The following is a 27,387-nucleotide window of genomic DNA, read 5'->3' on the forward strand; positions in this document are numbered from 1 at the left end:
CATAGGGAGTACATTGTCGATACAATTCCGACTTATATTTCCGGTATGTGGCGCATAGTGGCGGAAACCCAAAGCTGCTGTGTAATTGTACAATTTAGCTGCTGAGGCATCGCAATTTCTTCGTCCCAAAACAGTTGGTTCGCACATTAAAGATGCCGGACTATTTGGGAGACGATCAAAGGAAGATAAAGGAAGAGGAAAAGGAAGATGCACCCATTAGAGGTTTACCTGAAATATCCTTTTTAAAAACATTGTTCGCTGTTGAAAGACAACGTCGACATTAGCTAGCCTGCTGTTGGCTAACATTAGCTCAGCTCTTCACCAAAAAAAAAAAAAACTTTTGCAATATAATATCGCTTTGTTATAATACCTGTCATTTTTTAAATATAACTTTAATATGTTTGGTGTGAACAAAAGTAGAAATAAATATTCCAACACCGAGTGTTTACCTCGTTAGTTTATTAACAATGCTAGCGGCCCTGCGACACTGGCGGCATGCAAACTCATACATGTTTTTATTTTTTATTCCAGCTTTGGATGAAGGGGACATCGCTCTGCTGAAAACATACGTAAGCATTACCCCCCAAAAACGTGCATATTTGGGATACTTGGGTGATTCTGTTTGAAATTGTAACATTGCATTTACTTCGGAGATGATCGACTTTGGTCCTTCCTTTGTATTGCCAGGGTCAAAGCACCTACTCCAGACAGATCAAACAAGTCGAAGATGACATTCAGCAGCTTCTTAAAAAGATCAACGAGCTGACAGGTCGGTGGTTTAACCAGAAAAACACTTTTAAACAATAGTGCAGTGGCAAATGTGTTTAATTTTCATAGTAAACCACTGGCTTTAGATAGTTAAGCTGCTATGTTTTTTTGTTTGTTTTTTAACTAACAGGCATTAAAGAGTCAGACACAGGCCTGGCTCCACCAGCACTTTGGGATTTGGCTGCAGACAAGCAAACTCTGCAGAGTGAACAGCCATTACAGGTTGCAAGGTAAAGCAAGCAGTCCTTTGTTTTTGAGTCGGTATTGTAGCAGTGACTGCTTTGCTTCCTAATACCAACTGTTTCCCCTTTCAGGTGGATCCCATTATATTTTAAAGCCTTTTAGTATTTAAATAAAAGTATTGTGAATACCTTGTATATGTTATAATCCATCCATTCTTGAAATAGTGCCAAGTCTATTGTGGTTTACAGACTAAACTCTGCAATGAGTTGCCCGTTTACCATTCAATCATTGGGCACTTTCACTATTATCTCAACAGATGCACAAAGATCATCAATGCAGACTCTGAAGATCCCAAATATATCATCAACGTCAAACAGTTTGCCAAGTTTGTGGTGGACCTGAGCGACCAGGTGGCTCCAACTGACATTGAGGAGGGCATGAGAGTTGGGTGAGGCAGATTATTTAGTCATTTAAATGTGTCACCTAAATACCTTTTAACACGGTCTGCTAAATTTGGGGTCATTTTTGTTCCTCCAGAGTTGATAGGAACAAGTATCAGATCCACATTCCTCTGCCTCCAAAGATTGATCCCACTGTCACCATGATGCAGGTAGGAATGTGGGGAGCTATGGCATGTTTGAATTAGTTGCACTTGAAAATAAAATAGGTGTAAAGACATATTAATGAGAAGAAGTTTTGACTTTACAGTTATTTTATAAGTAAGATTGTCATCCATCTGTCGACTTGCATGGTAATGATGTTGTGCTCCACATGTTGTTCTTTAGGTGGAGGAGAAGCCTGATGTGACGTACAGTGATGTTGGTGGATGTAAGGAGCAGATTGAGAAGCTGAGAGAAGTGGTCGAAACCCCTCTGCTCCACGTGAGTGTTCACAAGTGCTCCAACGTCAAACCCAGTTACTTAAGGAGCTCATATTCTCTGCCTTCAAAGAGAGAATCCACCTTGACGGGTCCCTTTATCTTATTTTCACCAGCCTGAGAGATTTGTCAATCTGGGTATCGAGCCGCCTAAAGGCGTGCTGCTGTTCGGCCCCCCTGGCACCGGAAAGACCCTGTGTGCTCGTGCTGTGGCCAACCGAACAGACGCCTGCTTCATCAGAGTCATCGGATCCGAGCTGGTGCAGAAATATGTTGGAGAGGTGAGCACACCGGTGAAAGGATCAGCCGGAGTTTAGACCGTGTCTGCCGTTTATCTTTAACGTTCACTCTTTTTTTTTTTTTTTCCTGGATTTTATGTCTTTGTTTACAGGGAGCCAGGATGGTGCGTGAGCTGTTTGAGATGGCCAGGACTAAGAAGGCCTGTCTGATCTTCTTTGATGAAATTGATGCCATTGGGGGTAAGGCTTGCTCCACTGTTCATTATGTGTCTTAAAAGTAGTGCTCAGGCGAGGGTAATATTGAGACGATTTAGATATTTGTGGTAGTTATTGATTGGTGGTGCATATTTTGTACAACAGGACCACATACGTTATTTATAAACTTGATTCTTGGAGAAGATGAGAAGTTTTTCAAAAGACACCAGAAACTTCAATCGGTTATTTGTGCGAATCGTTTTAAGAGACACGAATCTGAAAGAAATGATTTTCTGTGCCTTCAACAACGAGCTTAAATGTATTTGGAATATTGAAACGAATGAAAACATTTTTTTTGCAAGTACCACACTGGAAACGTTGTGGGACAAGCAGAGAACAATGGCTGTATTGATTATACAAGCATAACCATTCTGGACGATTGAACAATATGCGAATGAACCGGGGAAAGGTGACAGTGTCAGGGTACAGGCGTAGTTTTTCCAAGCATGGATGGGTCACCATTTTGTGCCCAACTCCATATTGTTGTTACTCAAATAAATAAATAAAAATGGTTTTAAAACAATATTTTTATTTAAAATAGATAAAGTTGTCGAAAGATTCAGGGAGTCTGGTGACACGTCGGTCCATAAAAGCCACGTGTGTGTGTGTGCGTGTGTGTGTGTGTGTGTGTGTGTGTGTGTGTGTGTGTGTGTGTGTGTGTGTGTGTGAGAGACCTTAAAGCCCTCAGGCCACACTGCATCTGGCACCGTGATCAGGACAGCCACATGAACTCTTAAAAACCAAAACCATGATAAGTCAACAGTCTGCGGTTGCATTCAGAAATGTAATCTGAAACTGTATTGCGCAAGGAGAAAGCCATGTATTACCTACATGCAGAAATGCCACTGAGTTTTGCTGGGCACCAGCTTTTCTAAAATGGACATGATGATAGAGGACCCGTGTTCTATGGTCAGATGAGTCCACACTATAGCTGCTTTTAGGGCGGAAGAAAAATAAAACCGATGCCTGCCAAAAGATGAGGAAGACCATCCAGGTTGGTATCAACCCCAGGTTCTGTGATAGTGTGGGCATGCATCAGTGTCCATGGCGGGTGCCATTTATGCAGAGGCCAGAGATATATGCTGACATTAAGGCCACGTCTTAGAAGGTCAGTGGTTATTTTAGCAGCACAATCCCAGACCTCATACACGAGCATGTGTGTGCTTGACTGGCCTGCCTGCGTGGAACATCACATGGAGGAAAATTGGAGGACATCTTGCTGGAATCAAACTCTAGATTGTTAAAAATTGTCTAAATACAATCAAGTTAGTGAGTGAAGACACTGAAAATCCTTTTCTTTTTGCTCGTCTGTCATTTCTTAATTAATTTGAACCTTTATTTCACAGATTTTAGTTTTAGTGGCACAATATTTGTCTCTAATCTTGTTAGTGAATGCAAAAAGTTTTATTATCATTTTAAAAAAAAAAAAGGTTGTTTGAACTTTTCCAGGTGCCCGTTTTGATGACGGTGCCGGCGGAGACAATGAGGTCCAGAGGACCATGCTGGAGCTGATCAATCAGCTGGACGGCTTTGACCCTCGAGGCAACATCAAAGTTCTGATGGCCACCAACAGGCCGGACACGCTGGACCCGGCCTTGATGAGACCGGGACGTCTGGACAGGAAGATTGAGTTCAGCCTGCCTGACCTGGAGGTGAGTTTGTACTCGTTGAAACGACCCACGTTCTCATGAATCGGTCATAAAAAAACCCCTTTGCACGATTGGCCATTAAACCGATTGCACCCTCTCGTGTCTACTTGAATGTTCAGTGTTTCCCACAGAATTTTTGGAAACTATGGGGGGGGGGGGGGGGGGGGGTAAATTCATGCGGCGTAAATTTGTGCGACTGCAGATTTTATTTGATTTGATTGATTTGCACACATTCATTCAAATATAACACATACACAATAAAACACAACAAATTAAAAAAAAAGGAATGTGTGCTGGAGATGTCAGAAACCCTTGTGGGCTTATGAGGAAACCTCATCTTGTCATTAAAACCCAATGATAACAATTGTAATAGAAAATATTTACAGGTTAAAACTAAACTTCATGAAAAATATGAATGGATCATATACAGTGAGGACTTATGCCTTTTTGAGAAACTTGAAAAGGTTGTCCTTGATAATAAAGGGTGTGGGAAGTACACAATGAGTTCATGAACATATCAGAAGTGGTTTGGTTTTGATATCTTTAAAAACAAGAGAGCTATTACAAAATAAAAATCTAAAATGGAATTAACTATGCACACTGAGAAAATGATTTTTCTTGAAACTAAAAGGCTGTGAAAGCTTTATAGTGAGTTCACAAACCCATCAGAAGTGGTTTGGTCTGCATTGGTTGAATATCCAGTGAGAACAAAAAAAGGCGTTGCACTTTTGCGACGGTCCCCAAGCGCTCCGGCTGCCGTAGTTCACTTAGAAGTATATTCGGCGCGGTTATTCTGATCTTTCAGGCTTACTTTGGTGAGTTGATAAAGCCTGTGGTATGTTAGTCTTAGTTTTCTGTAAATATTAATACCATCCTGAGGCTAATTGGTGCGGTTTTCGTGACGCTATTACAATTACAAAGCCGGAAAATAGGCGAATGTCGAATATAAAACCAACTTCACCCCGCTCCGCCTAGTCGGGACGGTTGAAACACACATGCAAAACTATTGAGCTTACTATTTTTTTTAAGCAACATACCGGACAACATACTAGTGTACCCGTCATTGCTCAAATTTCACATTATTTTTCATAATATAAATAGGTCAAAAAAATATGTTTGTCAACAAAATCACGATGATTACAGCTGACCTTTGTGCACGCGCACCCACTGTGTCAATCGCCCCGACAGCGTCAGCGAAATAACCTTTTTTGCCACTAAACTTAAAAACTCTGACACTGCAGACTTTAGGACATGTTTAATTAATAATTCACCTGTTGTATAGTCATATTGGTTGGTTTTCGAGGAAATCGCTGTGTTTCCAAAAAAAAAAAAAAAAAAAAAAAAAAAAATCGCTGTTTGGGATTCAGAAACTATGGCGGCCAAAAGGAAACTATGGCGGGCCGCCATAGTTTCCTCAATGTATGGGAAACACTGATGTTTGTATTCTGTATTTCTCTGCTGCCGTTTCATTCATTCCCGTTTATGTATCGCAGGGTCGCACCCACATATTTAAGATCCATGCACGCTCCATGAGTGTGGAGAGAGATATTCGCTTTGAGCTTCTGGCTCGCCTCTGTCCCAACAGCACCGGTAAGACTCCCTCAGCAGCAGTCTGTCTAAACTCACCAGATCTCATATCTCTCCTTTCCTCTGTTCTCTTATTGATCACCCTTTTCTGCAGCTTTATCTTACCGTAGTTTTCCCTTGCTTCTGTGGTCATTCCAGAATCACATGGGCATTGTGTCATATGTGCAGTTATTTGTACACCGACTCCCACTTTGTTGGGAAACATGCATTTTTGTTTTCAGTCCTATTTCGAATAGTGCAGTGCCAATCTGTGGCCACAAGGGTGCAGTGTAACACCATGCTGTTGCTATCAAACAAAAGCTATTAATCTTTTGAAGCCAAAGCTTTTACTACAGTGCAGGATTTGGAGCTCAGTCTGGGATCTTCAGCTATAACTCTGGGCCGTTAGTTCTCTTGGAAAAAGTGGAGTTAAAAATAAGTCGGTGTAAAGTTTAGACAGTTTAAAATTTCCCTGATGAGAAACTCTGGAGGAAGACTTGCTTAAATCAGACAGATCAAAGCACTTAAAGCTTGTAATTTCTGTTTCTAATTGACCATATAAGACTAAACAGGAAAATCTATTGAAGATGCTAAAAATTTAATTCTCTATAGAAATTGCTTTAGAACCTGGATCTTATGGAAAATTAAGCCAGATGTTCGTATGTAAACCAACTTGATGGCTGATTTTAATTTCTTCTGTCAGGCTATCTTGACTTTAGCTATAAATTCTATTTTAAATTTCTTATTTATGCTCAGGATCATAATTTGCAAATAGTCATGGAGTGCCAACAAAGTCAAAAAGCTTTGGTTGTATTGTGAGGCTTGTGGAAGCCTGGGAACAGATGGGGTGGCTATGTTGAACAGGCCCCTGCTTTCAAGCAGAATTGGATGTAAAATGTATTTTTGTTTTGCGTTTCCTGTCAGGTGCCGAGATCCGCAGTGTGTGCACCGAGGCGGGCATGTTTGCCATCAGAGCTCGTAGAAAGATCGCCACAGAGAAAGACTTCCTGGAGGCAGTAAACAAGGTCATCAAATCCTACGCCAAGTTCAGCGCCACCCCCAGATACATGACCTACAACTGAGTGTGTGTGTGTGAAAGTGTTTGATTTCCCTGTCAAAAGAAACAGTCAAATGTTCTTTGTTGTCACTAATTCACTTGAAAATAAAGTTTATTCCACATTTAAGTCTCAATGAGTTTTTTAAAATAACCACATGGTTAACTCGAAAGGCATCTTGTGTTATTCAGTAACAGCACAACTATTTCTTCTTTTAAAAAGAAATTACAAAAAAAAAAAAAATGTCCAGACAGAAAATGTTGAACTCAAAGAGCGGTGCAGTAACAAATATGATCTGCTTTGATTTAAACATACAATTACATAGAACCAGCTAAAAATACAACATGTCATACAATTTCTCTGTAACATTAGTTAACAGCGTAATGATTAGATTATCGGTTCCTTATACGTCAAGACCACAAACTGGACTCCCAGAAAGGATTCTGGCGTCATTTAGACGACATCTTGAACAGAGCAGCGAGAACGTGAGCTACGAAAAGACAATAAAAGTGCAACTTTCAATAAACCCATCTTAGTGTGGACTGCTCTGAAGACAGAAAACAGTAAAGCACAAAAGGAATGTCAGCTGGAAACTCAGTCTTTAGAATTAAAAAAAAAAAAAAAATAAATGCCAGTCTCAGAATACCCATACTCCCTATCTGGTTTGGACATTTCTAATGTTATGAGGTCGATAAGACTCTTCGAAAGAAAAAGAAAACAGAAATTCCTGTTCAATATGAATGATTGTTCAGTTTTTTCTGCTGGGACGCTGGAGATCAGCCGGTGGCGTCCCCCAGATCTGCTGTGCAGGTCAGAATGTTTGTCCTGCGATTGTCCTTGTTTACGGGTGTCCTTTGCGGTCAGGTCATTTCATCTGGAGCGGCAGGCGGGCTGGAATTCGAGTGTCGACAGTGCAGTACAGCATCGTGGACAGTGGGGAAAACCATGTCTGTGGTCATGTTCCCAGTGAAGAACTGTAAGGTGTCCAGCTCAGCCACCAGGCTTCCTTGGGGAAACAGCAAGGAGTAAGATTAGAGCAGATAAGAAAAACAACGCTTACACTACAGAATTGTGGTGAAGTGAATTGCATAAGACAGTATACACGAGCTAATCCTATCCTAGGTCTCCCTCTGCTGCATCCCGAGGCCTGATACTTCTAAGAGTCTGACGCATCTGTCCATACAGCCGGTGGAAGTAATGACTTTTAAAAAAAAGAAAAAAAAGTATTCTTTTCTTTGAATGGGGTACTGGTTTCTCCACATTCAAACATATGTTTGAATTTAGACTCAGAAGAAGGCTTTATTGCAAAGTAACTGAGTCATTCATTCAACTCCTTAAATGCAAACTGTTGTAATGGCAATAAATTTTTTTTTTTTTTTTTTTTTTTAAACTGTCGAATTCAGGAGTAATCCAGGTACTTCTAATTTAACAAATGTTCCACATTTCTTTATTTTTTAAATGCACCATTTAAATTTACCAGAAGCCACAAATACTACACCAGAACAGCAGCCTTACATATGTATGACTACTTTTGAATAGGTACAGATTTTTTCTTTTTTTATTGGAACCACTGGACTGAGGCTTGAGAAGTCTTCATGACATTTGTTGGGAAGATGTCAAATCTAACAAGGCTTCTCTTATACATTTCAGAAGAGAAGTGTCTTTAATCTGAGCACATGCCTGTAGCCGTTTTCAGAACTAATAAAAATAGTCTCCATGATGCGATACTTACTGTTGCAGCCAGCTATGACCACCCGAACATCCACTTCTGCATATTCTCTGATAACCTGTTGGAACAAAAAACGCTTTTGAAATTCATTTCTAACAAAAAAAGAAAAAAAAAAAGTCTCCTAAACTGGCACTGTAGCACAAATAGGAAAGACACTAAAGTATAGAAAATAATTCCCACCCAAGAAAAATGGGGAAAAAAAAAAAAAAAAGAATAAAAAACCTGTTTAACGGCTTTGGCTCCCACAGAGTCGATGAAGCTGGCATTTGTCCAGTCCAGGATGATGGAGTGCACGGCGCCGAGAGGCTCGAGGAAGATGGCCTCCTCGGAGTTGGACTCGCTGCGTTTGTCCTCCAACTGGCCGTTCCTCTGCTCCTGCACCTCGTGGCTCTGAGGCAAAACCTCATGGGTGACAGTCTCATCCTCGTACTGAAACAAAATCAGAGAAACGCTTCAACGTATGGAAGCTTTATATCTTTCATAACTTCTATAATCTACAAGTACAGGCTTCAGGCGTGCATAAGCCTTCCAGTTTATTCTTAATACAAGTATTAATGGGCGGGACACAACACAGTTCTTCTTCAGACTTTGCTTGTATTCTTTGTCATCGACAAACAAAAAAAAAAAAGAAAAGAAAAGAAAACGGTGTTAACAGGCTGCAAATCGACTGGGGAAGAGTAGAGAGGAATAGGAAGACTCACCTTAGCGCAAACCTTCAGCGGAGAGTTGTGGTTACTGTTCGCCTTTTGCTTCTGCTTTTTTTTGGCTTTCCGGGTTGCTTGTAACTGCGCAGGGTTTACGCCAGTCTTCGAAAAAGATTATCAGAGGTTACATTAGTGGGTTCCTGAAAATAAATAACTAAATAATAGGGCTGGGCAAGTTAACTCGTTATTATCGTATTGACCCATCAATTATTTAACGCCGATAAATATTTTATCGCGCATTAACGCATTTTTTTAACATTTAAAAAAATATCTATATTTTTTTTAAAACAAACATTTTGGGGGGCTTTTGTGCCTTTAATGGATAGAAAAGTTCAGAGCAACAGGAAGCAGGGGGCAGAGAGAGGGGGAACGACACGCAGCACAGGGCCGTCTGATGCAGGGCTCGAACCGGGGCCAGCTGCAGCGAGGACTGTGGCCTCTGTACATAGGGCGGCTGCTCAACTACGCCCCACTACGCCACAAACCACCCCTGTTTTATCATTTGTTTTATTATTGTAAAAGTCTGTCGCTCACAGGCTTTTATTTTGTAAAAGTCTGTTGCTGTCTGCTGCGGAACCGGAAAAGAAAGTAATCGGCGGATCCACCAAACATGGAGAAGGGTACGGAACTTTTACTCGGCCATTTTCATTTTGAAGTTCTTCCAGACGGCGGAGTCGACAGAACCAAAGTCACCTGTAAACACTGCCAAGTTGAATTGTCTTCTCACCGTAGTAGTTCCAGTCTAAAATATCACTTAAAGGCAAAACACACAACTGATAGCAGCAAGTCATTCAAGGAAACAGACAGTGGAGCGAGGCTTCTACATAAAAACGCTGATGTTAAAAGTGTGTTTGCACAACAAATGTTATGGTACTTTCATTCATATGGCAGTACATTTACAATAAAACTAAATGCTAAAAGCTAAACACTACTTTTGAATTTATTTTTGGATTTTGCGTACAAATGCGATTAATCGTGATTAATCAGGGAAATCATGTGATTAATTAGATTAAACATTTTAATCGTTGCCCAGCCCTACTAAATAAATACATTTAAATAAACAAAAAATAAATAAATTAAAAAAAAAGAGTCCTTTGCAGAGTTGGCTGTATTGTATCCCAACTTGTTTTAAAGCAGTCAAAAACAGAGAAAGATTTTTTTAACGACACAAATCTGCAATCACCTTTTCCTTGAGGGCGTTCACATAAAGATCACTGTTGGCAAAGTAGACTGAGGAATTGGAGTGGAAAATCTTAATCCCGTCGTATTCAGATGCCTGGGAAGAAATCACAAAATCAAAACGAGCTCCGGGCAACAGTCGTTTGTCCTGGCTTTACACTGAACACGTTGTATTCCCCCCCCCTCGCACTTACCTCTTCATACTCGTCCACATCATAGTACAGCCCTGTGTTGGGAACGTGGCCAAGAAGGGAAATTTGGGGGCTGAAAAACAAGAAGAAAGCTTAAAATAAAGAAACAAACTTTTGCATTAAATCCTTTTTGTTAGGAAGAGACTTTCAAACCTGCTATTAAAAAGCTATTATTTATTGATATGACAGTAGACGGGCAGCTGCCCATTACCGGTACCTCTGTGTCCTGTAGATGACTGATAGTAAGGCAAACGCGAGGGCAACAAGGAGGCCGTAATCCAGACCTAACAGCACGGACGCGACAAAGGCTACCAGCCAGATGGCCTGAGACAGAAAAGAGACGAAACAAAAATACAGCAAGGTGAAACCTGACAGCCATGCAATAATACTTAAAGACCGAGTCTCCCTTCCGCCAATGACTGGGAACAAAACCTGTGATGGACCGGCATGTAGTGGGAGGCTCTGTAATGGAAAGGCACTTTGGGAGCTTGAGCTCTGATGTTTCTGGGATCCGTTGGCTCTTCCAGTTTGGGGTTGGGGTGTGTGTCACAGCCCCGAGTGGTACCACTGGTACCAATGCTGCCCCTTGGTATCTTCAAAGCTTCTCGCGTTTCTTTTTCCTAGATGCTGCTGTCACTTGGAAAATATATACATCACCACCGTCTTCCTACCAAAATCTCCAATTAGTTAGCCATCACCAGTTTATGCATTTGAACTAATTGAAGGAATTTATTTCATTTCAACTGTAAGTTTAAAGCAGCTCAGAGGGTAATATTTGGTGCAGTTTCTCTCTCATTAGTCGGCCGCTATTGTAAGAGTAATTAAGCACGCTTCTTTGATACCTCTGAACAAACTCGGTGTGTACTGCTATTGTATTTGCACATGGTTTTGATAGGTTTCTGATTTATATTTTGAACGATAACGGTTACCTACCGTAAGTGTTATTGAAACACTGTTCACATGAACAGTTAAACATGTGAGTTCTTGAATGTTTAGTCCTCATATTTGACATACTTGAACATTGAATGTTGTACAACTAAAACTGAAGATTTGATAAGATTTATGTGAAGTTTGATGCAATATTTTGTATTTTAGACATTTAAACCTTAAACGATGCATCTGAGAATAGAGTGTAATAAATACGACCTTGTTTATAGGTCAGTCTTATAATGTCTTGTGACCCATTTAAAGTTTGAATGGTGTCTCTAGCTGAAAGCATGCAGAAGTAGTTAGGTTGGAAAGAGGAAGATGATTTGGAAGAGCTGAAAGCAGTTTCCATTCATTTGAATGACGGGAAAATTTGAATAAAAGTTGAATATCTTAAAAAGTGTAAAAGTTAAAAACACCAAAAGCATGACAGCATGAATTTGTTGAAAGGGCTGAACGTTTTGATCCCAAAATTATAGAAATAGCTGAAAGTATGCAGGAGTAGTTAGGTGCCCAATACTGGCGGAATAATAATAAAGAGAAACAGGGACTTAATAGTGAGAATGCCTTAAAGCATTCTCACAACTAGTGCAAAAGTAACTGGTAAAGTTCAACGCGATTTGCTCAGTTTTCTGACTAAAAGATATGTTGATGTGGCGTAGTGGGTTAAGCAGGCACCCCATGTACAGAGGCCACGGCTACAGTCCTCACTGCAACTGGCCCCGTATCGGACGGCCCTTTGCTGCATGTCATTCCCCCTCTCTCTGCCCCTGCTTCCTGTCTCTCTTCAACTATCCTGTCCATTAAAAATATATATTTTTTTTAAATTTTAAAAAGAAAAAGATATGCAAGTAAGTAACATATTGGCAATCAGGCCTAACTAAAAGCCAAATAACATTTTTGAATTCAAATGCAATCCGGCAACTGACCAATTCGATCTTGCTGATCCTCCACAGACTGGGAATATCTCTGAACTGCTTGAACATCCCCAGCAAGTTGACCATGATGATGGCTGCCAGCGCTGTCTGCAGAACATAAAAGGAACGCATAAAAACAACATCAGTGGAGCCGTCGTCTTTCTAACAATCTGAAAAGGGGGGGGGGGGGAGACAAATGTGTTCAACTTAAGAGCTGCCAGCAGGAAGCCGGACGCTCTGCATCGTTAACGCCACTTCACCCACCTGAGGGAGCGGCTCAAAGACGAAACCGATGGCAACCACCACCAGCAGCACCACGAGAGATGCCAGGAGCCCAGCGATCTGAACACACACACACAAAGAGAGATTACTAAGTAAAGATTATCACCCGTCCTTTTGCGATTATGGTTTTACAGCACCAATTTAGTCGAGTGAGATAGTGAGGCTGGGTACTCCTGAAGTGGAGCTGTGCGTCACCTGTGTTTTTCCCCCAGTGCTCTCCTGCACCAGGCTCCTTGACATGGAGCAAGTGATGGCAAAGGTTTGGAAGAAAGAGCTGATGAAGTTGCACAGGCCAAGGGCGATCAGCTCCTGCAAGCAGCACAGGAAAAGCAATTTGACAGAAGGAAACAATTGAGGCCGATCTGCAGCTTTTTAGACACACGTGAAAGTCGACGTGTTCAACGCACGGCGAAGGAAATCAGAGTTTTTTAAATCCTCCGCACAGATTACAAAGAGGAAACCCATTTCCCCTTTGCTTTCACACTCAAGTATCAGCCTGCGTGCAGATATGCTCGACTACATGGAAACCCATTTCCTCTTTTCTTTAATTGTGCGCTTCTGAAAAGGCCGACAAAGTTACACCTGCAGAGCAGTTTTTGTTCACTTGTTCCGCTTCTGGCAGAGAGAGTCACCGTGTTGCAGGGCTGGACTGGCTATCCCTCCCGCGATTTGGGCCCTCCGGGCCCTCCGAGGGCCGTAAATAAAATATACATATATATATTATATTTTTTATTGACTGCGACGGTAAAAAAAAAAAAATGACACGTCGGAGCCCATTGGATGTTTCTCCTGGCGCACAGAGCGCTAGTCCAGTGAGAATGCCTAACGTTGTCAAAGGCCCGCCCCTCCCTACAGGCCCACTTGACCCAAGTCTCTTGAAGTTTAGCTGACTTCACTTGGCTATATTCGGCTAAAGCTCTGGTGGAAAGAGGACGCGAAATGGAGAAACAAAAGAGTGGCCATGACAAACTTAAAGAAAAGAGAAAACTAAAACTAAAAGACGACGCAGTAAAACGTGCTAAATTCACCGATATGTTTTTTAAAAGCACAAGCTCGAGCTCAGGTTTGGTTAGTGGGGCCGTGGGAGATGCGGAACCTGGCTGCTCGACCTCAGGTTGGGGCAGCAGTGGGGCCGCCGGTACATCATCAACGAGCGCACAGGTGGTGGAGAATGAACAGGAGGAGGCGGAGGAGATGGTTCCAGCTGGGGAACCAGAGGAGGAGGAGACGGAGATAGGAGACGTGACCCAGCAGGGAGAGATTGAGGTTAGAATTCATCTCAACACACCCGCTAGCCAATGCAGTGTAGCTATTGGGCGCTTCAGCGTTTCCCATTGCCTGAAAGTTTAAAACCGAGACCAAGTTGTCATCCTGACTTCATCAAATCAGTCACAAACATACCCATTTGGTATATTTTCATGCATTATCTTGTAATGTTGCGCAAGCATATATAAATCTTCCATTTTGTCTTGAGCTGTCACAAGGTCAATGTGTGTTTAAATTCTGCTAGTGCCCTCTAGAACTACCTAGATTAGCTATTCACCAAGTCGGCGTTTTTCCCATGGGTTGCCTGAAACTAAAACTGAAGTTGTCGTCCCCACGCTCTCAAATCAGTCAAAAATACCCACTTGATTTATTTTTTTGGTTTTGCTGAGGTGAAAAAAAATGACGTGTCCGAGAGAAAAAAAAATACACAGACATAAGCACTATCTTAGGCTCTTTTGATCAGTCTGCATTACAGTTTATGCCTGGGGGGCGGGGGTTAAAATTCCATTCAGTAAGCTCACTGACAGTCTCTGTGGACTGGAGCAATTTTGAGCAATAAATAAAATAACTGAACCCAGGAAATTATTACTACATGTTTAATTTGATTCAGTAAGACTTAGAACATACAACAGTGTGTGTGTGTGTGTGGTGCTGGTGCTCCTTTTCTATACAGTGTTGTGTGTGTTGGTGAAATATTGCTTTGCTTATCCCTGGCTTGGGTCTGTGGCACCCATTTTCAGGTTTTTCTGAGGGAAATGCTATAAATACTTTTTTCACAATGAGATTCACTGGCCAGGGCTCATCATCTGGAAAATAAAGTTAGTTATCCTCCTCTCTCTATCTCTTATCCTCAAAAACAAAGATACCCAGAACTTCACAAGCAGGATGAAGGGAACATGAGAGTGCACAGCAGCTTTTTCCCACTCCTTTAGTCCCAGGTTCACTGGGCCAGAATATCTTCTATGTAACAAAAACATGAACACCTTACAAGGATTAAATGGAGGATTAATGATAATTAGACACAAGTGTGTGTGTATATGTATATGCGCGCGCTGGGCCCTCAGTGATCAAAGTGCCCGGGCCCTTTTCAGATGCCAGCCCTGCCGTGTTGAATAACGCTTGAAGCGTTCACTGATAGCAGTTCACGCAGCTCTTATTTTTCCCCTTCTTTTTTTGACCGCAAGCCATCTGCCATTCTAAAACCCCCCCCACTTCTTCAGAATAAAATTTCCAGATCCGTTAGTTGATATTTCATTTGAGTGCAAACAAGTTTACAAAAATATTCATCAAATTTCAATAGTAAACATCTATGCTCGACTTTGAAGGCCAAAATACTGGCAATATTGGCCAGAAGGGTGTAACTCTGAGAAGTGAAGTTCACTAAAATAAATGTGATGCACAGCACTCTCCAGAAGCTGCTGTAAACTAACCGATTGTGCGTGCTTTCCTGTCATTTCCCCTCAACATAAGGACGAAAGCCATTGTACTTTGGGTCTCACATATTTTTGGTCTCTTCAATAAATCCACCGTTATTTCTGGCATGGTTTCTTTTATCCATGTTTATTCCCAGTATCCACTGGACCCATCCATCAACACAGCCCCAAAAGCTTTTAAGGCGCGAAGCTCACTGTGACCCATCCACTCTTTCACAGCGATGGGGTTTCCTGCTCCAGAGCACATAAACATCCATAGAACGTATAGGAAAGATGGATGCAGTCTCCAGATTTGAAAAATTTCTGATGGTTTTCTCGAGATAATCATGTCGTTTGAGGCCACTTTTTCTCCCCTGTCCGCCCCTGTTTATATGTGTTTATATGCATTTCTGGCAAAGGTGTACCCATTTTTACCCCCCTTTCATTCATCGGTGAATTAACTCGTTATCTCGATAAAACGATCATTGTTTTCTCGAGATCTCAAATTAATTATCTCGTTATCACGGGAAAACGGATGGAATAAAATGTATGTACCTATGGCCGTTTAGGGCTTCCGTACCTGCCAGCAACCATAACTGTCCATAATGAAAGCTTGTAATGATTGCTTAAAATAAAAATAAAAAAAATAATAATTTTTAAATGAAACAATAGAAATTCACTTTGAGATAAATAAAATATTTATTTTCCAATTTAATTTCAATGATAAATAAAAGTAAACTAAAATAAAAAAAATAAATACTTTAAACTGGCATTTTTCAGGAGTTGACAGAAGAAGGATGAATACATAATTATTTGAGTTTGGAAAACAGTTAGGAAACATTCATGTTTTCCCAGACAAATGTGTCATCCTTCCATCCACTCAGTGTTCCTTTATTCTCTTATGAGTCAGACGAGTGTTTTTTTTCTAAGCGCTTTCCTTGTGTTTGATCGTTGGCTCTGCCAACTCTGGCAAGTCAATGATTGCTGGTTGATGACAGCACTGATGGGCCAATTCAGTTTTGAATCAACTTGTTTGTCAAGTGCTTTATGATGGCTCCAGTCCCACATTGGTCAAATATTAACCAATGTTCTGTTCCGTTATTCAGTTTTGTTCCTTAGTTTGTGTCACTGCCGCAAGCTTTTCCTTCCTGATGGAACGAAAGGTGTGGCTAAGGGCTGAGCGCCGTTAAATCTAAAAGCCAACTCATCAGGGGGGATTTTTGTATTCATTTTGAACATTTTTGGGTTTTTTTTTTTAACTTATTTTCCTGTCCTTGTCATCTGACTGCTTGGTCTCTAAGAGCATGGAAATATGTCAATTCGTGCTTGAGTTCACTGTGCCAGCTCCTCGTACGGCCACACTCACCTGGTTGCCTTCCACGCTGTAGCCGTGTTTCAGGGCAAAGATCTTGGCGAGTGAGATGCCCATTGAGAATCCCACAATCGCTACGGCAAATGAGTCCGTGATCAAACTGGGTAACAGAGAGAGCTCTGGGACTGCAGGGGGGCTGAGCCTGAGAACACAAGAGAAAACACATGCAGCTCATCTGTCCCACTGTGTCAATATTTATTTTCAGCTGAGATGTTATAATAGTCTCTTTTACACTAGATGTTGAGAATAAGAGATAAATCACAATATATCAAATTGTAATTTTTTTTACAACACAATAAAGAGACCAAGTAAATTTCAACAGCCTATGAAAGAGGTGCTACTGTCCATTAAACTTGAAAAGCTCAGATTTTCCCTCAATGGTTCCTTAGGTCCTTTTGAAAAGACTTGGAGACCTCTCTTAAACTATATTGAATCTTTGACATCTCTGCCTGACTGCGACAACTGAGCCCCCCATATATTTATTTATTTATATTTTATTCATTTTCTTTTTTCATTGCTGTTGTTTTTAGTTTTTTTTAACATTTATTTAAATTTTCTAGTTTACTTTGTCATTTTCCGTATTCATGTGTTTGATGTATGCGTCTTGTACTATTTATACTACTACCTGTGAAATTGCTTCCAATAAAGAAAGTCTATAAAAAAAATAAATAAATAAATAAATTTCAACAGCTTACAACTTACCCTGTTGGTATATTCCCAACCACGTCCACCTTGTAGTCATCTGACAAGGACAAACCATAAGAGACGCTGGTTGACACAATAACCACGATAATCTCTCCAGGAATGGGAATGGGCAGCTTCTTCTTGTACCGTTCGTTGAGGACTTTGACAACGTACAGGAACACGATGCACGAAAGGCCAAGGGGCAGAGTGGTTACGTTTGTTGTGGTGATCTCACCGAGGACTGCTTTGACACTCTGTTGTGACACAGGGATGATGGCAATGCAAGTGATTCATTTGTTGTTTTTTGGCAAAGCATAACCTCCATCCAAATCTGCATGACATGAGACATGAATCCCAAAAATGGGGAGCTTCCTTCGGAGCCATTTCAACTCACATAAATGGCAGACAGGGGCCCAGAGAAACGCTGCGTTTTCACCCCAAGTAAGTACTTGAGCTGGGAGATGACGACGTGCACAGATGCCGCCGTAGTAAAGCCTCGCACCAGAGGCTCTGTGAGATAGATTGCCACAAAGCCAAACCTGAGAATACCGAAGACAATCTACAAAAGAAAGTAAAAGGTGAAAGCTGAGAAGGGATTGCTTTGCTTGAAACAGAAACACTCGTATCAAGCGGATACATCAACAGCGCTTCAGACGACCCACTGCTTTGTGTAAACAGTCATTTGTGAGCGTGAGAAAATGGGATCAGGTTGTATTCCTGTACTCAAGATGTTCAAACCAAACAGTCACTCTGGGGGGAGTCAAAGGCAGAACCGACCGCCTCGTTCGATTTTCACTGACCTGAATGATTCCCACCATGGTGGTGAGCGCCACGGCCACCTGGACCCGCCTGGCGTCACGAGCCACCTCGTCCACGGCGACAGAAACGTTGGAGCCATTGACACTGTACAGGAACATGGAGTCTGGGGCTTCCCGAACAGCAACGCCCCCAATCATCAGACTTATTACGGCAAAGGTGCCTGCAGGTCACAAACACAACCATCAAACCAGTTATCAGTCAAACCTTACATAATTAAATGGTCTTATATCTAAGTTACACCTAAACTGTGTGAGGAGCCGAGTTATTCTCGAGTTAAGTCTCAGCCAGAAGTTACAGTAAGAGTCATTTCCACAGCCACCAGCCATTCTGACAGTGTCTACGAGTAGAAATTAACAGAAAAGCCCATTGCTGTTTATTTATTGCCCCCCACCCCACCTCATCAGTGGGAAAAAAAAAGAGTTTAGCCAGTTTGAACTCGTTGCTGGCAGTGACTGCAAAGAGCAACCAGACTACGAGAAGGTCACATTACTGAATTTAAGACCACCATTAATTTAGATCAGGAGAACTATTAACAAACTCAATAACACAGGGACGGGATTATATAACACCAGGGGCATAAATTTCTCTGCAGCATGAAGTAGTAAGTGTGTGGGCCTTTCATCGTTTTTTTTTTTCATAATTAACCCTGGACCACACAAAGCTGGGTTTCCATTCACTAGCGAACCAAATCTGAAGAGGTCTCTTAAAATGCCTAAAAAGGAGGAATTAATCGCACAGTTTCTATTGACAGGTTTGAAGTAAGTAAACTAGGATGTGTAAGTGTTGCCAGACGACGGCAGTATAGGCTACATGGCTAGTGGTTATAATTCAGTAAAAGAAGTAGCTGTCCTGATCAGAAACGTCATCGGTTACTTCAAAACAGAAACAAAAAAAACAACAACAACTGTGGACATCCACAAGAGGAAATTGGGAAAGCTCTTCGTCAGAAATGACGCAACTTTCATCAGACGCGACTTTCGTCATGCAACCCGCAAAGTTGTTTCCACCCTTTCCTAATGCACATCGAGCCTTCTTTGAAATAAATAGGCGTCATCGTTACTATGACTGAACATGAAGTCAATCAGACCTAGTGATTCCAGATGATTGAGGAAGTGACGAGTTTTTCCAAAAACTACTAAAACCAACTAAAAAAAAAAAAAAAAAACATAGAACAATGCACACAAACAACGGCCATAACTAGTATCCGATATAATTTCCACTGTAACTTGGCTTCAAAGACACATGCCAATCCTTTACAGTAGGCCTAAAGTTCAGAAACGTTTGTGCGTACAAACCGACTCTTTTAAATGTGAACAAACTACATACTTCAAACTTACTGGGAATTACCATTGGTGTTGATGTGCATCACTGTCCTAGTGCGTGTTTTCTTAAAGTTATGTTCAGTGTTTGCCTTTTCACATCATGATACGTCTGCATGTGTTCCGCAGCCCGACAGCTTATCCTCCTTATCAGCAATACAGCCTTTATCAGCTCTGGCAGTCGCACAAACCCAAACGGAGGAGTGCGTCACCTTAGCCTCACTTATTCTCATCCTCGGAGCGGCATGTGATGTCCAGTCGAACGATGGGGTCACGCTCTTCAAGTTAATACGCTGAGTCTATATATTTCCTGAGTGAAAAGGCCATCGTGTCTAGCACTTGGAACAGCTGCCCGGTTATTCACTTTTACTGTCCTCCACAACCTAGAGGTATTATTTCCACATCACGGGGCTTCATGGGGAAACTTTGGGCAGAGGCCAGTTTACAATGAGGGCGGCTGCTTCCTGTTGCGTGCACCGCTTTGTTTTGATCCACTTTAGTTTCAAAATGTTCGAGGCGCTTTTATCGTGCCTATTAGTCAGCTGACATCTGAGCCAACTTGGAATCGCTTCAAGTATAAGGAAGTGCATAAATGGATGATGAGGTGTCACGGGGTGCGGTCACTGAAATGTCCCAATTCTGCGAGAGAGAGAGAGAGACAGTTCACTGACAGTGATCCTTGGAGCTGGCTTTGGAGAGCAACTCGGCTGTCTAGGAAGACTACTTTACAATTTCAATTTAGATAAGGAAGCATGCCAAACCAGCATGAGAGCCAACCCAAAAGATAGTATCAATTCCCGCATGGGTGAAAACCACTGACTAGCAATGTTCCCTCTAATTTTTCACGTGTCTGGGCATACACACAAGCTCCCTGAGCACACTGAGAACCACTGTGAGCAACATCAGATGTGCACGCTGTGGCCACACACCAGTATCACACCTGTTCAAAACCTTGGATCATACAAGTTACATGGCTTATTAAAAGAACAAAATCACAGCAGCAATTTTCATTAGTTTACTTTTAATATAAGCGATTTGGCCCACTTAAAATGAAAAAGACAAAAATCTTGTTGTTCATGAGATGTGTACTTTGTTAAATGTTATATGTGAGAGTCATGCTTTGGCCATGGGAAGAGTCATGCTTGCAGCCTGCATGTTTTGCAGAGTCGACCTTTCTCACTCGAAAAAGAAAGAATCTCAACCAGTTTCACCGCTTGTTCTTCTATTTGCACAGACTCAGACAGCCATCCTAAAAGAACCGCATTTATTTTTTTTACTTTGGCTTGGTGAAGGGATGTGTCGCTGCCCGTTCGTTTCGCCATGATAAGGGGTTGCGTCTCTTAACTCCTAACTCCGCCGCACTGTTGTTAGCTAGCTCACCTGCACGGCGCGTATGGGCAGGTTAGCTAGCACTATCAATGCTATGATTGGCTGCATAACGTAAGTAAACCGTATCGTTTTATTGGCTGACCACCCGTCAATCACTGCGTTACATTGAAAAATGGTACAGAAAAACATTAGGTCTAGTATTAGATATTAATTAATACGTTTATGGTGAATTTTATTTTATGCGCTACATAGATTTTCTTGTGCACTGAGCATGTGCGAGCAGTGCGCGACTGCACAGGTGCGCAGCTTAGAGGGAACATTGCTGACTAGTAGTTTTTAGTTGTAAATTTTAGTGGACTTTTCAGCCCTTTGGGAACATTTGTCGTTTTTGAATGCGCTCTGTGAATAAAGTCGACCTTGAATTTGAACTTAAGGAACCATCGGCTGCAAAATGTAAACTTTCTGTCATGTACACCCAGGTTTAAAATCCTGTAGAACAACACACATAGGGACATACTCTAAAATCTAAGCAAAATTGAATCTTTATCCTATATGGCGTTTATGGTTTTATTCTTTTGTTTTGTTTTTTTGTCTTGTGGCATGACTAAATGGTGCTACCAGTCGTAGCCTTTGCAAATAGATTTATGATCCGAAAAAAAAACGAGGTCTTACCCACTGAAATGTGCCTGGATGTGCCAAAGAAGGTGTACAGTAGGACGGGGTAGAATGAGGAGTACAGACCATAAACTGGAGGCACAGCAGCAAGCATTGCATAGGCTAGCCCTGTGGGGTAGAAGAAAGGCGAGATTTAAACCAACAGTCCCAGAGCAAAGTGCTTGCATCACAACCTCAAAGCCACAGTCATATCAAAACAAAGGCGGTGTGAAGCCCAAAACAAAGACAGTGTGAAGCCCAAAACAGGCCCACAGGAGTTGGCAGCTGGCCCCTTCACACTTATTAACACTTGTGTCATTCCAGATGACTTAGCCTTAGCTTGTGTGGTGCCACTTAAGAGAATGCAGGGTACCGACCTTGTGGGAGCTGCACGACTCCAGTGCTGAGCCCCGAGACCACATCTGCAAAGAGGTACTGCTTGACTGGGTAGGATGGCAGCCATGTTAGAATAGGCAGCAAACTCAGAGCTACAGCCTTGGCCCTGCTCGATGAACATCTATGAAATGAGACAAACATTTGTATCAATATGCAATGAAAAACAAATTTAAAAAACGAATAATCCAGGCTCGTCGGGACCCAACAAAAGGCAATTGTTGGTTAGAGGCTCAATACGATGCATGCTGGACTCACCTGCAACTTAATGTAAGCACGTAAGATAAGCACATATCAGTGGATAAAGTCTGACAAGAGATATTTGTTCACTCTCAAATCGAACCAAAAGCTGACAATCACTGAATGAAATAGGTTCATGCTTTTTTTTTTGTGCGAGGGCTGTAAAAATTCATTTCACACATGAAAACTGAACAATGATGGGGACACATCTATGCCACCTACCATAGTGCCTTTTACAGGGCTGAACTCGAAGCAGTGATATTCTTCCCATTCAACTTTAGCCACCACGCACAGAAAACCCGTTTTGAATAAACCCTTTTAGAAAACCACAGCTCCAGCTTCGAGCCACAATAAACATCACAACTTGCACTGTGATCCTCCCGTTAAAGCATGGTTACATTTATAGATAAATACATTTAGAATTTTCTCAGTGAAATTAAATGCTAAACTTTAAACTATTCAATGTTCCAACTAATGTTAGAGCGCAGATTGTGATGGGATCTCGCCAGCAGTGACATCTGTTACGCTGTGACCCCAGTCCATGAATACTTAGTACACAAAGGCTAGACTTCAACCATATTTAAACTTGGCCTTTACTTGATCCCAACTGCATACCGATAAAGTTCAGCGCTGTGTCTTGCTTTCTACTGACACAGTAAGACAGAAAATCACTTGCTGAAGTACTTAAAACTTCTTCTGTGGTCTCCAGGACCACCTTTTTTTTTTTTTTTTTAAACTCTCACAAGCTGAAAACTATGGAAGCCCGTTTCCGCCACTTAATAAAAATAAATTTAGAAATACTATCTCATAATTTCAATTTAGGATCTCATAATTTTGACTTAGTATCTCATAATTATGAGATAGTATTTCTAAATTTATTTTCATTAAGTGGCGGAAACGGGCTTCCACAGAAAAACAGCACCCAAACAGCAGCGTGTATTAATGACCCAACCTTTAACCTTCAACGCTGTGTTATTTCACATCAACTGGTGTTTACAAAATATTACCAAATTCATCCAACAAATTCAGCATCTCTTTCTCTTTAAAAAGGACAAAACAACAAGACAGTCTGGCTGCGAATGAATTTCGGCAAAGATTCCACAGTACAAAATTCTGTTTGTTCACCAAGTGTCCACGGACTGTTAATTTAACAATAACAATAAGTCAAAAAGTCTCTTGAAAAGCTGTGAAATGCATTTTTACACAAACTGACATTCTATAGGTTATAAAAAGGAGGGAAAAAAAAAAAAAAAAAAAAAAAAAAAAAAAAAAAAAAAAAAAAAGGTTGCTTCACTTCACATCCAAACAGACAGCCGACTTGGCCACAGGTTTAAGAGCTTCCAGCTTCCATGCATATCTTGTATATTGTATGGCTGCATATTTTCACTGTCCTTATCTCTACCAGGGAGGTTTTGTAACTGGTCCAATTTGTTTGCTCATTTGTTTGTCTGCCAGTCTGTCTCCTTAGCAAGATTACTACTTAAAAAGGTCCTACTTGGGGTGGTCGGTGGCGTAGCGGGTTAAGCAGCCGCCCCATGTACAGAGGCTACAGTCCTCGCTGCAGCTGGCCCCGGCTCGAGTCTCGCACCGGACGGCCCTTTGCTGCATGTCTTCCCCCTCTCTCTGCCCCCTGCTTCCTGTCTCTCTCCAACTGCCCTATCCACTAAAGGCATAAAAAGCCCCCCAAAAAATTAAGGAAAAAAAAAAAAAGGTCCTACTTAAAAATGATTAAAGCAGAAAAATGATTAAAGTTTGATGTTGAGTGGATACACATCAACATCATCCGAGTTAATTATTTATATAGTTTGAGTCTTGGCAGAGAGTCCCCATCTCATCAACTAACCAGAATTTTTTTTTTTTACAAATAATCAGTAAATTCATTTACTAGCTCTTCCTGTAAGCCTGACTCAGGTAGAGTGGCTATGGAAATTAATGAATGAAGGAATGAATGAATGACTAACTTGTCGGGTTATATCTTCACTGCATTGGTTGATCAGCATTAGAGTAGGACAAAGGATCTTTAAAGGATCTTTAATGGATCTTTAAAGGATCTTTAAAGGATCTTTAAAGGATCCTTAAAGGATCCTTAAAGGATCTGGACTTACTGGAACTTCTCTGCCAGCCTCTGACAGAGGGTGGTGGAATTCTCTTTGCGGTGGAGAAGCTGCGTTCTGATGAAAGCTTCATCGTAGACCTCGCGCTCAATCCCAAACACTAGCTGCGAGCCACCACCCCGACAAGCGGCCGCTTCTTCTTGTTCCATCGAGAGGAAGAAATAAAAAACGGTGTACTGAATTCAGTAAGAACTGCTGTCTTCTCTGTAATTTATCCCTCTCACGACTGGATCGCCATTCCTTTAGCTGCTCCTGGAAACAAGAGGAGAGGAGAAAAGAATGATGTTATTGCAACGAGTTGGGAGAAATGATAACAACTAGGCCGGTGTGTTCATTTTCTGTGCTGATAGGAGAGACTTTTGTTCTGTATGGGTGAGTTTCTTTTAGCAAATATTTGATCTTTGGTCAACATACTGGTTGCAATACATGTAATCAACAGGGATAAAGTCTGCCATAAGTATAGACAACAGTGAGTAGGTTCCTCTGAAAGAAAAGAGAGTGTTATATTCTTATGTTACATATTCAAAGTACATGTATTTGCAAACTGTTATCTGTGGAAAACAACACCATGCATGTTCGGCAAGATGTTGACCTCAAGCGTTAAAAAAAAAAAAAAAAAAAAAAAAAAAGACACCAAAATGATGGTAGTATATTACCGTAATGAGAAAAAAGTCGCACTAATTATGATCATTGTGGTAAGTATGGCTTCATGGTGTGAGTTCTAGTTAAAAAAAAAAACAAATTCTCATTTCCAATATTACAACTGACAAGCATTAGTAAAAAATTAAAAGAAAAAAAAAACGTTTTTAATGACTCTATGTGGAAAGGCTGAACATTAATTTGCCAGAGCAGGTATTTGTGATGCTAGCTATTTATGCAGTTTATGAAGCATCTTCTAGTGTGCAAGTAGGGTTTTTAACCACAGTGTGAAGGGACTCCATAGCTTTTGTAAAACACACCAGTTCTCGGAATCCTTCAACTCCTTCGGACACCAACAGTCGAAAGCTTCGAGCTTTTTTTTCCTTTACATTCTCTGCCTTTCTCTGTGAGCTAGCTGACAAACAAGAGGTGTCTAATGAGGGTTGAAACAGTAGCCCCACTAATTTGAAATATGAGGAAACCACGTGCTTAATCAGAAATGCTCGTGTTTCTGGTGATGACCTGTACTCCAGTACATAAGCTATTCTCACAATGACAGGAGGAGTTTTGTTTTTTTTCTTCTTCTCAGCCTTCACTGTTCTTGTATTCAAGCTAACACAAAGATGCTAGCATGGGCAGGTCTCTTACCTCCGTCTTCTTCCTGCGGGGATGCCGTCGACTGAAGGATGAAATGTGACTTAAAAAAAAAAAACTGGCTTCTCAGTTAAACTTCAACAAGGGCAACGTCCTCGTTGAAGCATTCAGTAGCAACTGCTTATGATAAGCCAGGGATAGTGTGTAAGAGAGATGAATCACTCGGTTACGAAATTTTCAACATTTTCCGGTATGCTTACGCATGCGCTATTCACATACAATCAAGCAAGTTTGTAGTCCAATGTTTGTAAGAATAACAATACGATCATCTTTTTTTTGTTTGTTTTGTTTTATTCTATGATGCAGACCGGCAGTGGCTCCATTATTCCGTTATTCTGTACTTAAAAGTAATACAGAGTGAGGGCTCTTACCTTTTTGTGGCTCTCTGGCTGTTTGAGGGAGGAGAGCCGGATGATGAAAGCAGAGCCGCTTTGACGTGTGTGCGCGTTAATGGGGCTCCCCCCAGTGCTCATTTTCATCCCCAACATGAAATAACATTTCTTCGGTGCTCTTTTCAACTATTGAATAAATTAGAACTCGGAATTCGCCTGTGAAGAATTGTGCTACAAAAATATGTAATTTACTTCAGATCCACATCAGGTCACCTTATTCCCAAACATCCCATCCTCTTAAATACAGTAGCCTACCAACAAGTGGAGGTCGTATATAATAGTAAGAATACAACATTTCATATTTCTAATTATATCCTTACCAAAAATGTTTCTACATGATTTATGTGGATGTTGGATGTCTCAGAACTGCCAGTAAATGTCCGGGAGGCAGACACCCTTTCCACTTTTAAGACCAGGCTTAAAACTTTCCTTTTTGATAAAGCCAGACATCCTAAGTTCCAAAAACTCATTTCAGGGAGATGACTCAGTCTCCTCCACTCCTCCTCTTTATCTCTTTACACTTAATAATAAGACACAACTGCCTAACAAGCACTTTTTCAGCCGGATACAGGGACTTGTTTGAAGACAATACATCTGGAATATCTTGTTAAATGAAAAAGTCTTGAAAACAAATTGTTTTGAGTCACACATCATATGAAACAAGCTTTTTTTTTTACATTTGAAGAGGTTTTTAAGCTAATTTCAAGATCACTTTTAATTCAAAAGTCCCAAGTATCACATCATATTTCAAGAAATCTTGACAAGACAATTCTCACTAGTTCCATTGGCAGATTTTTTTTGCTTATTTAAAGCAAAAACGTCTTTTATTTGTTTTGTTTTTTTTTCAGTACATTTTCGCATAGTTTCTAAGGTCTGGAAAAAAAGGTCAGTAACCTGTCTTGGGCTGGTTACTGACCTTTTTTTTAACATCTTCCATGCAATAGGCCCAACAGTTGTGTGCATTGTGGCTGTCACAGCTGGTGCAGTCCCAGTGGTGTGAGATGTTGAGACAGATTCCAGTGAGACTGCTTTGCAAGACTCATTTGAACAATTGACATGATAAAGGAATGAATACAACACCCAAAGGACATCCATCCCTAAATATAACATTTAATCCTTATCAAAGTTGCCATGAGACTTTTCTCCTGAAAAAAAAAGGAAAAAATGCATCTGCTCCAGCCATGTCTACAATTGCTGTGCTCAAATTACTATCTTCCGTTTGTGTGTCCCTACCACAACACTATAAAAAGGGCAAGTCTTTGCCAGCTGGACAATTACCAAACTGCAGTTCTGCTTTAGTTTTCCTTTTGTAGAGCACTGGCTCCTAAGCTGGTAAAATTGATGCTCCATGTCAGGCTGAAGCGTAAAATGATGATTACATTTGACTTTAGAGAGAAAGTAAATCATCATAGTAAGGGTATCAGATGATTTCTGTTGAATAAAAAAATAAACACACACACACACACACACACACACACACACACACTTGGTATTCAGTCAGTCTCTATTAACAATAAATGTGACAAAAACGCAAACAGATTTGAAGAATTTGAAGATTTTATTCGCTTACTGCTAAAAC

General features: G+C 41.0%; 2 protein-coding genes across 3 annotated transcripts; one reads left to right on the forward strand and one right to left on the reverse strand.

The window, feature by feature from the left end:
- Positions 1 to 42: 42 nt before the first annotated feature.
- Positions 43 to 6,716, forward strand: psmc2 (proteasome 26S subunit, ATPase 2). The gene is made up of 12 exons (XM_075471934.1): positions 43 to 222; positions 532 to 569; positions 688 to 769; positions 899 to 998; positions 1,268 to 1,399; positions 1,489 to 1,561; positions 1,737 to 1,832; positions 1,945 to 2,109; positions 2,220 to 2,307; positions 3,772 to 3,974; positions 5,465 to 5,561; positions 6,462 to 6,716. Exons 1-12 carry the CDS (start codon positions 153 to 155, stop codon positions 6,617 to 6,619), a joined length of 1,302 nt encoding a protein of 433 aa, XP_075328049.1. The 5' UTR covers positions 43 to 152; the 3' UTR covers positions 6,620 to 6,716.
- Positions 6,689 to 25,535, reverse strand: slc26a5 (solute carrier family 26 member 5). Of its 2 annotated transcripts, XM_075471931.1 has the most exons (18): positions 25,411 to 25,535; positions 24,115 to 24,375; positions 21,754 to 21,893; positions 21,395 to 21,505; positions 18,056 to 18,234; positions 17,650 to 17,814; positions 17,274 to 17,509; positions 16,566 to 16,713; positions 12,717 to 12,830; positions 12,504 to 12,581; positions 12,252 to 12,347; positions 10,613 to 10,719; positions 10,399 to 10,468; positions 10,209 to 10,301; positions 9,023 to 9,127; positions 8,544 to 8,750; positions 8,325 to 8,379; positions 6,689 to 7,598 (listed from the first exon to the last, which is right to left on the reverse strand). In XM_075471931.1, the coding sequence occupies exons 2-18, from the start codon at positions 24,270 to 24,272 to the stop codon at positions 7,453 to 7,455; spliced, it is 2,208 nt and encodes a 735-aa protein (XP_075328046.1). In that variant the 5' UTR covers positions 24,273 to 24,375; positions 25,411 to 25,535; the 3' UTR covers positions 6,689 to 7,452. The 2 variants fall into 2 exon arrangements, with proteins under 2 accessions (XP_075328046.1, XP_075328047.1); XM_075471932.1 differs by lacking the exons at positions 21,395 to 21,505; positions 21,754 to 21,893; positions 24,115 to 24,375; positions 25,411 to 25,535 and adding an exon at positions 18,315 to 18,404.
- Positions 25,536 to 27,387: the final 1,852 nt, after the last annotated feature.

Source organism: Odontesthes bonariensis, chromosome 8, assembly GCF_027942865.1.
Source record: "Odontesthes bonariensis isolate fOdoBon6 chromosome 8, fOdoBon6.hap1, whole genome shotgun sequence".
Lineage (NCBI taxonomy): Eukaryota > Metazoa > Chordata > Actinopteri > Atheriniformes > Atherinopsidae > Odontesthes > Odontesthes bonariensis.

Coding starts and splice junctions, on each gene's coding strand:
- psmc2 (XM_075471934.1), top strand. CDS start 153: ATGCCGGACTATTTGGGAGACGATCAAAGGAAGATAAAGGAAGAGGAA. Junction 2,110..2,219: donor TGCAGAAATATGTTGGAGAG/GTGAGCACACCG, acceptor CTTTGTTTACAG/GGAGCCAGGATGGTGCGTGA. Junction 3,975..5,464: donor TCAGCCTGCCTGACCTGGAG/GTGAGTTTGTAC, acceptor TATGTATCGCAG/GGTCGCACCCACATATTTAA.
- slc26a5 (XM_075471931.1), bottom strand. CDS start 24,272: ATGGAACAAGAAGAAGCGGCCGCTTGTCGGGGTGGTGGCTCGCAGCTA. Junction 17,815..18,055: donor CCATGGTGGGAATCATTCAG/GTCAGTGAAAAT, acceptor TTTCTTTTGTAG/ATTGTCTTCGGTATTCTCAG. Junction 10,720..12,251: donor GGATCAGCAAGATCGAATTG/GTCAGTTGCCGG, acceptor TTTCTGTCTCAG/GCCATCTGGCTGGTAGCCTT.